Genomic DNA, 12,989 nt, shown 5'->3' with positions numbered 1-12,989 from the left:
ATTTTTGACTCTTTTATGCGTCGCCTCAAGTTTCTACCTGGCCTTGTTTCTTTTGTGTTCCCAAATCTTTTGTCCTGAAATTGCTTCCCGTGTCCTTGCTAGCCTATAATCATCAGCGGCGCAGCAGAAGCTCAAGTTCAAATGACCTCTTTATGGTTCATCTACAACTTGCGGTTGCTACGTTATGTTCCACTTTGACTTATTACATGTGACATTTATGAAACGGAAGGAAATAAAAGCAAAATACTCCTACAGATCCACTCATAAATATGACAGAGGAAAGACATTGTTCGAATTTTCAGCGCGGATTGCTGCCAAACGTATCAAATAACAGAAAAATACTGTAACATATGAAATATCGATAGTGGTTCATGAAAATGAAGGATGATACAATTTTTATGGATATCCTAGACAGAGCTATAAATGACTAAGATGATCAATAGTTTGAAAGTAATGTCAACAATTATCAGAAAGCTTTTAAGGGTAGTCCTGTGCATTTGGTTCTTCGTACATTAGAAGAACATTAAAAGCAAAATCACCTCACCTTCAACATTCATTTTATTTTAAATAATTATTATTTTTACAATAAATGCTGATTGTTATGATTATTGTTATATAATCTGCTTCTGCTCGTATTGACAGCGACTTCAGAGAACTTGACTACATTTCCCACAACCCCGTTCGTATGGATGACGCCATAGGCAAGCGCCAGTAACCTTGTGGTTTTGCGTGCTGCAGAGTGTTGAGGAAAAACAACGCATCGAAACGTTTTATTTTAACATACATTGACTAAAAATGAGCAAGTATGTGTTACCAGTGTCTGCTTTTGGAACTGTTGTTGGATGTGCTGTCTTACTGAAGTGAGTAAGTCTCGAATGCGCACATCCACTGCACTATAATCCCATTTTTGTGTTTGTGGTGTGTTTTGTATTTTTTTTATAACCTAGTGAGATAATTATTTTTGTCTGTATCTAGTTATCAAGTCAGTCAACTGTATGCTAGTGGAGAGAATACAAATCAATTTTTCAATTTTCATTTTTATAATTTTTAATTTTTTGCCTTACATTAATGAATTGTATTCTAAGAAACGATGCTTCCCAATGACCCCTTATAATTCCACAATTTTTAAGACGAATAATGACAATTTATAACCTTTAATGAACCCAACATGCAAAATGCGAAAGGAAGCTAAAACGAACTCCACACATTAAAGCTGAGAACTGAGATAGTAACCTAAGAATGAACCATTTGTGCCCCGTGCTCCCCAATTTTAAACATACTACACATGTATTTAAAGTCACTATTCAGTTTTATGCCTTCCACTGAAATTACTCCGCTTATTGCAGCAAATGAGTCCGGCTTCATTCTTCCGACATCATCTGAATTCTTTTCGCAGGAACCACATGACCGGGGGTCGGTGTCCGAGCAAAGCCAAGATAAACGGGAAGACGGTGATCATAACTGGGGCCAACACGGGCATCGGCAAAGAGACGGCACGGGAACTGGCCCGGAGAGGTATGGAATCGTGACGACCATATCCTTCTGACTTTTTTTGTTTTCAAAACTGTTAGATTAAACATTAAAAATATAACTTTTTAATCACAATCGCAAGACGTGACGGCATTATCACGTATCAATATGTGATATTAGCGAGCACTCGGATGTACACAACTACTTGTACCCATAACTCGATCTGAACAAAAATCACCAGGGGGTCGGATTATTATGGGATGTCGAGACATGGAGAAATGCGAGGCAGCCGCGAAAGAAATCCGGGGCGACACCCTGAATCCTCATGTTTACGCCTGCCGGCTCGACTTGGCCTCCGCGAAATCCGTACGAGAGTTCGCCGAGAACATCAAAAAGAGTGAGCTTATAAAAACATGTTACACAATCTTGTTTTCTCCAAAGCTCTGCGTGTTATGATATTTTCTTGAAAACGATACTGCCTTACAGAGGAGCAGCGTGTGGATGTGTTAATAAACAATGCGGGGGTCATGAGGTGTCCTGCTTGGAAAACAGAGGACGGTTTCGACATGCAATTTGGAGTTAATCACTTAGGTACGTGCACATTTTTTTAAATTTTAGCATTAAGCTAGCAGAGTTTTTGTAATGTCTATACAGCTTCAAACCTTTTTTTTTAAAGAATTGTTTATGATTGGCCAAAATTGAGGATTGTTGTGACAGGAGTCGAGTTCGCCACCATCATCTGGCGCTCCTCTTTGAAATTTTTGCTCCGTCAGACCCACAAAACCGGGTAGCAGTGTGCCGGTCTGAGCGCTCCCGGTGCGGCAAAGTCTCTCACGCGTATATTCTGTAAACTTCCGGCCATTCTGAAACATCCCCGTCCATGCTTCAACATGCGCCACTCAACAACTTGTCGCCAAGTGTTCATGTTTGCTATGGACGTCTCGGATAGATGAACACAGGGAACGTACATATATGTGTATATGTTGTTTTTTTTTTTATCAACTTTTATTTTAAGGTTAGGTTATAACGTATGTTAGCTCCCTGTACGTAGAAGAAGGGGAACTATGAGACCGGGAGATTTCCCAGTAAATGTCTGCTACGTTCCTAGAGTTCCCCAGTTTCTAACGCATGCGCATTCATCACAAGGAGACTTTTCAGCACGGGGAGCGCTCAGACCGTCACAACGGCGCTCATCTCCTAAAACTCATGAACCGATTCGCTCGTTAATCACAACATCATCGAACATGTGAGCAATCTTTGCTCGGAATTGGAGCAACTGGATTGGTAAAGCGTTGGCCTCACAGTTCTGTGGACCCGGGTTCAATCCCGGCCCTCCCTGTGTGGAGTTTGCATGTTCTCCCTGTGCCTGCGTGGGTTTCCTCTGGGTGGGCACTCCGGTTTCCTCCCACATCCCCAAAAACATGCAACATTAATTGGACACTCTAAATTGCCCGTAGGTGTGATTGTGAGTGTGGCTGTTTGTCTCAATGTGCCCTGCGATTGACTGGCAACCAGTTCAGGGTGTACCGTTGACAGCCGCGATAGGCTCCAGCACTCCCCGCAACCCTCATGAGGATAAGCGGCAAAGAAAATGGATAGGATGGATGGATGGATTTGTAAGGGACTAGCGGTAAAGATATTGCATAGATGGATGGACATGACATAGCAGCAACTCTATTGAGACTTGGTGAGAGTGTACTGCATTTTATTTGGAGTTAAAACTTATTATAATATTTGTCCATGAGAAATGACGACTGTTTTCCTTCTTTCCGCCCCCAGGCCACTTCTTATTGACCAATCTCCTCCTGGACAGGTTAAAAGAATCCGCCCCCAGCCGAGTGATCAACTTGGCCTCGCTCGCCCACCTCGTGGGAAAGATGGACTTTGAGGACCTGAACTGGGAGAGGAGAAAGTTTAATACCAAGCAGGCGTACTGTCAGAGCAAGCTTGCCAATGTTCTCTTCACCAGAGAGCTGGCCAAGCGCTTGCAAGGCGAGTCGACCGACGTATGTGGGAGGGAACGCAGCTTTCGTTGTTTAGGAATACGGAGGGCGGTGTGTGTGTGTAGACGTGTTCACTCAGTCGCGAAGAATAATGGGAAATGGTTTAAGTCGAGAACAAAAAGGGGATTTTGAAGAAATATCGGATAGGCACCCAAGGAAAGGTGGCGGAAAAGCCATTTTAACGGAAGAAAAAACTGAAATTAAAAAAAAAAAAAAAAAGAAGTGGTCTCACTGGAAGGAGAAAATAAGGGATTCGGGAAGGGAACGAGCGGAAAAACAAAGCAGGAAGGATGTAAAAGAAAGTGTTTGAGGGGGAAAGGGAAGAAAGAAAGATAACATGTCTGAGGTGAAAAGAAGAAAGTAAGGAAGGAGGGCAAAATGGGTTCGACCAGCGGTCTCAAACATGTGGCGCGCCGGCCGCAAATGGCCCACGAGATGATGCTCTGCGGCCCCCACCTTAATATGAAAGTCTAATGTTGGCGCGGCCCTTGAGTTTTATACGGATGGCACTTTTACAGTGTTGCGTGCGGAGAAGACCAATCGCGGTGGGGTTGATGGCTATTGGGCGTGTGTTGTCGACCAGGCTTGATGCAAGCAAAGAAACAATTTTCAACGGGAAACTTACAGCAGCGTTGCCCACGGAGAGTTTTTTTTTCTTTTTCTTTGAAGAGGTTTTACGCACAACTTGTAAACGCCAGCGTCCTTCATCTTATTTTGTGTTTAAAAAAAGGTGTTTGAGAGGATAGGATCGTTTTTAATTCTAATTTTAATTCCGCATAAGTTCACGGGCGCTGAAGCTGCAGCCCAGCCTCAGCCAGACTCCCCCTCCGGCGGCCCCAAGTTAAATTGAGTTTGAGACCCCTGGTTTCAGCCAAGGGCGGAAGGACGGAGGAATGCATGAATAAAAATTGTGGAGGGAAGGAAGGACAAAATGGTCAGGGGAAGGAATGCAGGGATGAGGTTGGAAAATGTGCCAAAATGAGCCCGTGCTGTTTGCTCAACAACGCTCGTTGTTATTTTTGGGACAGGTACGGGCGTCACCGCGAATGCCGTCCACCCCGGAGTCGTTTCCTCGGAGCTCGGCAGGCACACCGGCCTGCACCAGTCGCAGTTCTCCACCACGGTCCTCAGTGAGTACACGAGCGTTGTTGACAAAGGAAAAGCATTTTGCAATTTTTAACATTTTATCCATCAAGATGCCATGGAAAAAAAAAAAATCAGACAATGCAAAATAATCCAGATTAGCAACGACAAATTACATAGTTTGTGTATGACAGGGAGTACACTTGCTATTTTCATCCGTCCAACCATTTTTCGAAATGCTTATCCTCACTAGGGTCAGAGGTGTTAAGGTTATGGGACAGGTCAGCTAGGGTAGTAAATGGATTAATTTTAGTCCCCCATCTCAAAATTCTACACATACCGTAATTTCCGTCCTATAAACCGCAACTTTTTTCACACACTTTCAACCCTGCGGTTTACGCGGCGATGCTGTTCATTTGTGCATTTTTTCTAACGGCTGCAAGGGGGCACTCGAGCGGAAAAGGTAAGCGTGAGACCGGTGGAATATATGTGCCGAGGAAGTGACTTTTACCGGGATGTTTTTTTTTTTTTTGTTTTGTTTTGTTTTTTTTTAACCGGCCCTGATAGCGCTGTGCTAGTGCTAGCGTGTTGCTGCTATATTACTGCCATGTCTCAATGATTTTTACCGGTATGTTTTTGGTTTTTTTTTTCATTTTTTACTGGCCCTGTTAGCGCCGGGCTAGCGTTGGTGCCGCACTAGCGTGTTTCTGCTGTGTTACTGCCTCATCTCAGTGATTTAGGTATGTTTTTTTACCCTACAGTGTTGGTACTGTGTAGCTGTGGCGGCTAATTTTTTTTTTTTTTTTTTTTTACCGATTATGTTTTTTTTTTAACCAGCCCTGTTCGTGCTACTGTGTTGTTGTTATGTGAAGATAAGCTAAGGTATTAAAACTTTGAAAACTATTTCTGTATACCGTCTTTCATGTTTCACTTGCGACTTTTTCACAAGTGCGGCGTATGTATGTACCAAATGGTATTTCCTTTACATATGTACTCGGTGAGGCTTACAAAAAGGTGCGCTCTGTAGGCTGGAAATTACGGTAATTTTGTTTTTTTATTTTGCAAAATAATTTTAAAAATATCAAATTAATAGATTAGCTTTGACACAATAAAAAGCATTGTTTTCTATTTTGGAATGAGGTTGTAACGAAAAATGTGGAAAAAAGTGAAGTACTGAATACTCTCAGGGTACATTAATCGTAATGTAAATGATGGGCGAGATAAAAGAGCGGAGTGGGCTGTGTATGACCCCCGAGCCATACTTTTCCCACACCAGCTTGTCCCCCCCCCCCCCCCCCCCATGGATACATTCCTGATCAAAATGATCCTAATCAAAGGGGTTGTATGCTTTCCAGTCTTTATGCCAGCTTCACTGATGTTTGCTCCAAAGGTCCCTTATTCTCCCTGCTGGTGAAGAACCCAGAACTGGGGGCCCAGCCCAGCATCTACCTGGCAGTAGCCGAGGAGCTGGACGGGGTGACGGGCCGCTACTACGACGTGTTGACAGAAAAGGAGCCAGCACCCCAGGCCATGGATGAGGAGGCAGCTCGCAGGCTATGGGAGATCAGCAGCAGGCTGGTGGGTCTGGAGGAGGACGAAGGACATTCCGGCGAGTCCGGCCAGGACAATCTGCCGGCGCAGAGTCGGCAGACGCACGGACGCAACCCGGGAGCAGTAGTTGGACCTGTGGGGTTGTAGTACGTCTACGCTTTGGGCCTTGGCTCGGCAGAGACAGCGGACTCTTGGGGTGCCTTGACCACGCTTGTACCTCAAATCATGTTTTACCCTTGGAATGAATACAAATACCCATAAGTTGTTCCAGCCAACCCAAAATACACCAACGGCAAATTTTGCTCATGGGTTTTTAAAAAAGAAAAACAGCACTGCAGCATTTTACTTTAAAAATAACCCATACAGTCAAATGACTGAATGAACGTAAAGAATTGTGCATCATGATTTCATGCTTGATTTCATGGTATTGTTGTTTCTGGTGTGCGTGCTTTGACCACCAGGGGGCAGTATAGTACAAACACTGTGCATTTCATCACAAAAGAAGACCCCTGCAACTAAACTGCCATATGAGCCCACGTTTAATTGCTCCTAATGTACTTTTGTACTCTTTCTATTATGCACTGAGTTGCCACAAGATGGCACCAAAACTTCAAATAATAGGGAAGTAGTAATTGGCGCCACGATGTTGAAGTGTGACATCTTCACTATTTTAAGATCTTTGCTTAAATCAAAACATCTGTAAGCTATTTACTTGTAATTAATATAAGATGTTTAAATTATATCAAAGAGTTTTTGGGATCATAATTTGTGGTATATTTATGATTTAAACGGGTTATAAACATTTAGGGGTGTGGTGTCAATTTCTAATTTTTTCCAGGCAGTTTGGTCAATGCTCATTATTGTCGATATCTTTGTTTTCGCACGCCTTTATGTTCTTATACTTCCCTTAAGCAAATTTTCTTTAAAAAAATAAAATCACATCAGTACATGTGCATGAGCGGCCACACTGGTGGAATTAAATTATCCACACTGGCGCTTGCAAAATATCTGCAGGGTAGACAGGGTCTTTGTATCCAAAATCTCCAGAAATTTTTACGTTATAATTGCTCATTTTCGAGGGAACATTACTTTGAGCAAAAGTACACAATAATGTTGTTTGCCATGGTTACTGAGGGGAGTGGTTCTCAAACTGCAATCTCTGGGCCCCCTGGGGTTTGTGAGCTGTATCTTGGGGATCCAGAACATAATTTGCAATAAATTATAATGTTTTAAAAAGTCCACCTCCAGGTCCCGGCGTGCCGATAAAACAAATACTGCACAAGCATGTAGATAAGACATGTTACAGGATTAAGGAGTCATTACTTTTTCAGAACAGTCCCACTTTTTGGAGAATACTGAAACATTTTTCCAACTAAAATGTGTAATATTACGACAATTGTATATAGCAATTTTATTATGAAGTTTTTTTTCAATTAACTCAGTTTAATCACGTGATTTTACATTTTCATCACAACAAAATACACCTTTTTTTTTGAATACATGAGTTTGTTCTCATATGACATTTTTTTTCTTTGAAATGAATTTGTTATCATAACCCTATATATTTTGTTTCTAAACTATGGAACTTTTTAATTCCTGTATGGTATTCAGGGGTTCTTCTGGTAGTCATGTTCACATTAGGACGATGAAACAATTTCCCCCTCACAAGGGACCCGAGAACGCTTTTGCAAACAAGTCTTGTATGGCGACATGTTGAGCAATCGCGTCACCTAGTGGCTATTTGCAAATTAACCAATACTCGTTATATGGTGGTTCATCATTCTACAATATTATTAAACAATTTCTCGGCATGCGTGACTGAATTTACTCGACACATCTCAAATTTGTCACGCGTCATTTGTAAATAAAAATGATAGCAATAATAAGTTCTCCAAATTGATCAGTAGATATGCTAAAACTGAAACTGCTATTTTGTTAAAATGTATTTTTTATTCACGGGCACCTTCTTGAAAGATAAATATGGTTATCAGCGCACTCATTTTGCATATAAACTCCCTACATACCTGCATCTCTATTTTCTGCGAAGCATTTAATTATTTTATGTAGTTATTTTTAAAAATTATTTTCAGTAATCAAACCATCATTTAATTTAATAAATATATATTAGCCAGTTTTAGGGAAAAATGGCAAAATTAATGTAACAATTGAAATATTTTTTTCCGCTAAAACAATAATACACGCTTATTTTCTCATTTTATGTTTTTATAATTAATGTGATTAGCAAGCAATTATTTAGTAATAAAACGTTTTTTCATCAAAATAAGTTTTTTGAATGAGATAAATGGAACTAAATAGAAATTTCTAAACATTTTGATCATTTTTTTTTTTTAAAAAGGCTACAGTATTTTAAACATAACTGGAAAACTTCATTTCCCAGAATTCCCCGCAAACTGTCGTCACATCTAGCGTTCAAGGTACAGCCATTCTTCCTATTTAACAAGGAAGGGACACGTGCAAAAGTTACCTTGCAGATTTAGTGCCATCATTTGTTTTCGAAATTGGAACTTTTAAAGTTATTTTCGACGCTCCGCCTCAGTTCGTTCTTCGACAGGTAACGAAAACGCAGCAAGTTTGCCGTGTGTCCGATGGACTTTCATTCGGGAACACAATCTCCAGATGCTAACACAAACATTGATTCTTCAATTCGCGTTTTTGTTTATCTGCATGCATATAAAATTTACATTTAGTGTGACTTTAATATGTTCGAACCCAAACAGTCACGTAGTTGCCTAAAGCGACGAAGTTAGTCCTCAGTTTCAACAGGTTAACTTAAGATACTTTTTGAAAGAGTAACTGCAGGGATAAAACAATTACATAACAGTTATTGTGATTTATTTACTGTAATCTACAATGTCTAACACATAGTACCTAATACAAACGTAATCTTTGAGATGAGATTTATGTACTAAGTTCCATATCGGATCCTCAGTCGGTCAGAAAAAAGATATCTAATGAACACCCCATTTATTTTTCATTATTTTTATTACTATTTTGCTCTTTTATGCTGACACAACAATGCAGTTGGCCTGTTTGATTTGAGTCCTCTTTCCACATTTGTTGACCAGGATGGCAGAACCGCAGCGAGAACGTGATCTGCTGCCTGAAGATGTTGCTTCCGATGACTGCCTGACTTCATACACGCACATCTACAGCCCAGATTTGCTCAAGTAAGCGTGTATTGGAGAGTAATTTCACTGAATTATTACATTTCTAAATCGTGGATGAATCATGCTTAACTGACTTTAAACCGTTTCAATCTCCAGAGATCAGGTCGCATTCATCACAGGTGGCGGATCAGGAATTGGACTACGTATAGCGGAAATCTTCATGAGGTCAGGGAGATAGTAAGCAACTTATCTTACTGATGAACGTTTGCACAATATTCTCATTTCTTGAAATCCATCTGGATTATGGTTATACCCCTCAAGTGAAGTGAAAATCTCTCAATGCCCCCCCCCCCCCAGGCATGGCTGTGACACAGTGATCGCCAGCAGAAACAAAGACAAGCTAATAGAGGTTACAATGATCTGTTGTTATCTTTGCTAACGTGGAGGCCTCGGATGATTTATTTATTTTATTTTTTTGTCTCTGCCAGGCGGCCAAGAAGCTGTCTGCAGTTTCAGGGCGTCGCTGCCTCCCGTTGTGCTTAGACGTCAGGCAGCCTGAGAGCATTTTGGCGGCTGTGGATGAGACTCTCAGAGAAATGGGCCGCGTAGACATCCTTGTCAACAGTAAGACTAAAAACAACAATGGCGGAGTCTTTTCTTTAGTTAAGAAACATTTGTTGATTGGACACTCAAAATTGCCCCTTGGTGTGATTGTGAGTGCGACTGTTGTCTGTCCTCATGTACCCTGCGATTGGCCGGTGACCAGTTCAGGGTGCACCTTGGCTCCTGCACGATGACAGCTGGGATTTACTCCCGGGACCCTTGTGAGGATAAGCAGCTTGGGAAATGGATGGATGGATGGATGGATAGTTAGAAAACAACATGGCTGAATATTTTTATAGCAGGTGGAAAATAGGCCAGGTCATTTGTATATGAGGGTAAATAAAGTTGAGTAATTTTTAATGGTATTAGTTGTAATTAATGTAATCATAATTAATTCACATACATAAGGTATGGGAAATTGTTTTCAATGATTTACAATTGAGAAAAAATTACATTGCAAATTTCATTTTTTTACTTTTAATTTTATTATTTGAAATTGACTATTTCATACATTGTATTTAAGGTAAAATAGATTATGATTATTTTTTTTATTCATAGGTGAGGTTAAAGTGTGTTTAGTGATTTGATTGAACAACAAAAAATAAAGAAGGCGTATTATGTAACCTCTATAATCTACGTATACAATCTATATATATATCTATGTAATGATAATGATTTAAAAAAAAATTAAAATGAAATGCACTGCTCATCTTTTTGCTATGAAATATGTCTTCTTAATCTACATGTAAAATTATTTTTTGCTCAAATCAAACATTTGTTTCAAAATGTTTTTTTTTAATTGTATTTTACAGTAATCCACAAATGTAATGACAAATACAAAACAGATTAACTTTATTTCAAGTCCCCATTTTTAGAGAAAAATAATTATCGAAAGCAATAAATATTGCAGGACTATTGATAATGTAACTGCTGGGTGGGCCGTATGCGACCCCCTTGCCCAATACTACGCCCAGCGCCGCAATACAGAGGATAAGGTTAAACGTGTGCTGATGGACCTGGAACACAGATCAAGTGTGCAGGATTTTGGCTTAATCATCAACTTTTACCTTCCCTCAAGATCGAGTCGCCTCCAACAACAAATCATCCACGCGAGCTCACCAACGCTTGTCCGATGTTGACAGATGCTGCCGGAAACTTCCTGTGCCCCGCCGCGGCGCTTTCCTTCAACGCCTTCAAGACGGTTATGGAGATCGACACCGTGGGGACGTTCAACACCAGCAAAGTTCTGTACGACAAGTGGTTCAAGGTACAGTATTCACCAAAAACAGCATGTACAGTTTTGTGGCTTTGACCGTATCCCCGCAATAAACGTGGGGTGCATTGTCGGTTGATATCTATACAGTGGGGGGAAAAAAATGTACCTCTCTTTATGAGCTCCAGTACATTAGTAACATTTATTATGATTTGTCTTTTATTTTCAGGATCACGGCGGCAACATCGTCAACATCTCCGCAACGCTTGGATACAAGGGACAGGCGCTCCAGGTGCATGCTGGGTCTGCCAAGGCTGCAAATGGTAATTTAAAAAAAAAAAAAATCTAATTTTTATGTATTTGTTATGACAGAATGTTAATCATCTTGTTCATTTTTTTCTTTTTCTAGATGCCATGACCAAGCACCTGGCTGTGGAGTGGGGACCCAGCGGCGTGAGAGTGAACGCCGTGGCCCCCGGTCCAATCTCCGGCACGGAAGGCTTCCGTCGACTGGGTAAAAAAACAAACAAAAAAAAAAAACTTGCATCGTTCTGGATTCTAACCGAGATCCTCAAAAATTGCGCGTACTTGCGTGCGTTTAAATCTCTCAGGCGGGCCTAGAGGGGAGGCCGGCGGTCTGTTCCAGTCCGTTCCTCTGCGGCGATCGGGGAACAAGACCGAGATGGCCCACTGTGCGCTTTTCTTAGCCAGCCGGGCCTCGTCTTACGTGACCGGAGCCGTCTTGGTGGCGGACGGCGGCTCGTGGCTGACCTCGGCCAACGACGTCTCCAAGATGATGGGTATAGCCTCCTCTAAATCCGCTAAACTCTGAACAGAGCACCCTGCTGTCCTCCTCCTGACCGAGGTGGAGTGTTTCAATGTCTTAAAAAAAAAAAAAACTGCATTGCATATATATATATTAAAAAAAAAAAATGCTTTCCATTTTAACAGTCGTGTACCTCAGTGATTCCCAGCCTTTATTGAGCCAATGCACATATTTGACATTAGAAACATCTCACAGAACTAATAAAAAAAAGATGGATACACATGTAACTCATTTAGTGGAAGAGGCATTTAATTGTTCTACCCGTCAATACATCATTGTCATAAAAAAAATAGATTTTTTTTCGACCAACGAGGTGAAAATTGGATTTTCTCACAGCACACGAATCTGCCGCAGTACAGCGGTTGGGAATCGCTGGTGTACGTTTGTCTCAATTTGCCACAGTATCACCCAGCAAATAATTAATTTTCTTCTTTGTTTCAGGTTATTGGTCATCTGAAAAGAGAGACAAATAAAAAAATGAACCAAAAAGTAACATATCTACACGCACGGTATTCGTTTCAGGCTGGCATGTTGTGACTTAAGTCATGCAACAAGGGCAAAAATGCATCAAGTACTAACAACAAATGAAAGTGTAAACATTTTATTCGACGAGAATATTAACGTATAACATTTTCAATATGAGTTTTGCTACAAACGTTGATGCGCTTTGCAAAACTCAACGTGAACTCGATGCCACAACTCCACAATGCTGTCAGTTGCCTCTGTCCAGACTTTAGGGGACACCCCTTGTTGTTTAAAAATCCCTCATGTCATTATGCTGTTCATGGACAGTTCAAATTATGATTTATGTATTGCCTACAAATAATGTAGCTATCTATTCCGGTGATGTGTAATGACAGGCGTAGTATAACAGCTTTATGATTTCAGGCCTAGATTTGATACCGAGTTAATTAGCGCATACGATGAAGTCATTATTTCAGTTTGTAAATTTCTTGTGACATTTTTGCTTGATGGTGAGCTGGGAGATTTTTTTCCAAATGTAACATATGTGCTTTGGATCAATAAAATTCGGAAAAGACCAATTAGAAGATGAAAAGATGTGAAATGCTGTGGCCGCTCATCAAATTAGAGAATTAGTACCGCCATGCGAG

At 40.8% G+C, this 12,989-nt stretch overlaps 2 protein-coding genes across 6 annotated transcripts in view; both read left to right on the top strand.

Annotated features, from left to right (window-relative positions):
- The window catches only part of LOC133495169 (retinol dehydrogenase 13-like), a 31,280-nt gene extending 23,369 nt beyond the window's left edge, over positions 1–7,911 (top strand). Inside the window, exons 1-7 of one of the 4 annotated variants that reach the window (XM_061809479.1) lie at positions 662–860; positions 1,397–1,515; positions 1,712–1,867; positions 1,957–2,061; positions 3,250–3,462; positions 4,502–4,603; positions 5,947–7,911. In XM_061809479.1, the coding sequence (XP_061665463.1) occupies positions 796–860; positions 1,397–1,515; positions 1,712–1,867; positions 1,957–2,061; positions 3,250–3,462; positions 4,502–4,603; positions 5,947–6,254 (1,068 nt within the window). In that variant the 5' untranslated portion in view covers positions 662–795 and the 3' untranslated portion in view covers positions 6,255–7,911. Of the gene's footprint in view, positions 1–661; positions 865–1,396; positions 1,516–1,711; positions 1,868–1,956; positions 2,062–3,249; positions 3,463–4,501; positions 4,604–5,946 lie in introns of those variants that run through there. The other 3 variants (XM_061809482.1, XM_061809481.1, XM_061809483.1) reach the window with 3 other exon arrangements.
- A 607-nt stretch (positions 7,912–8,518) lies between these two features.
- decr2 (2,4-dienoyl CoA reductase 2, peroxisomal) lies at positions 8,519–12,875 on the top strand. 2 transcript variants are annotated; one of them, XM_061809485.1, is made up of 10 exons: positions 8,519–8,679; positions 9,194–9,295; positions 9,392–9,460; positions 9,593–9,644; positions 9,724–9,859; positions 10,981–11,105; positions 11,281–11,374; positions 11,461–11,565; positions 11,663–11,851; positions 12,319–12,875. In XM_061809485.1, the coding sequence occupies exons 2-10, from the start codon at positions 9,195–9,197 to the stop codon at positions 12,348–12,350; spliced, it is 903 nt and encodes a 300-aa protein (XP_061665469.1). In that variant the 5' UTR covers positions 8,519–8,679; position 9,194; the 3' UTR covers positions 12,351–12,875. The 2 variants fall into 2 exon arrangements, with proteins under 2 accessions (XP_061665469.1, XP_061665468.1); XM_061809484.1 differs by having other exon boundaries at positions 11,663–11,916; positions 12,319–12,874.
- The last annotated feature ends 114 nt before the right edge of the window (positions 12,876–12,989 follow it).

This window comes from Syngnathoides biaculeatus, chromosome 22 (genome assembly GCF_019802595.1).
Source record: "Syngnathoides biaculeatus isolate LvHL_M chromosome 22, ASM1980259v1, whole genome shotgun sequence".
Taxonomy (NCBI): Eukaryota; Metazoa; Chordata; class Actinopteri; order Syngnathiformes; family Syngnathidae; genus Syngnathoides; species Syngnathoides biaculeatus.
The sequence above is the reverse complement of the archived record's forward strand: the minus strand, read 5'-3'. Positions and strand labels throughout refer to the sequence as shown.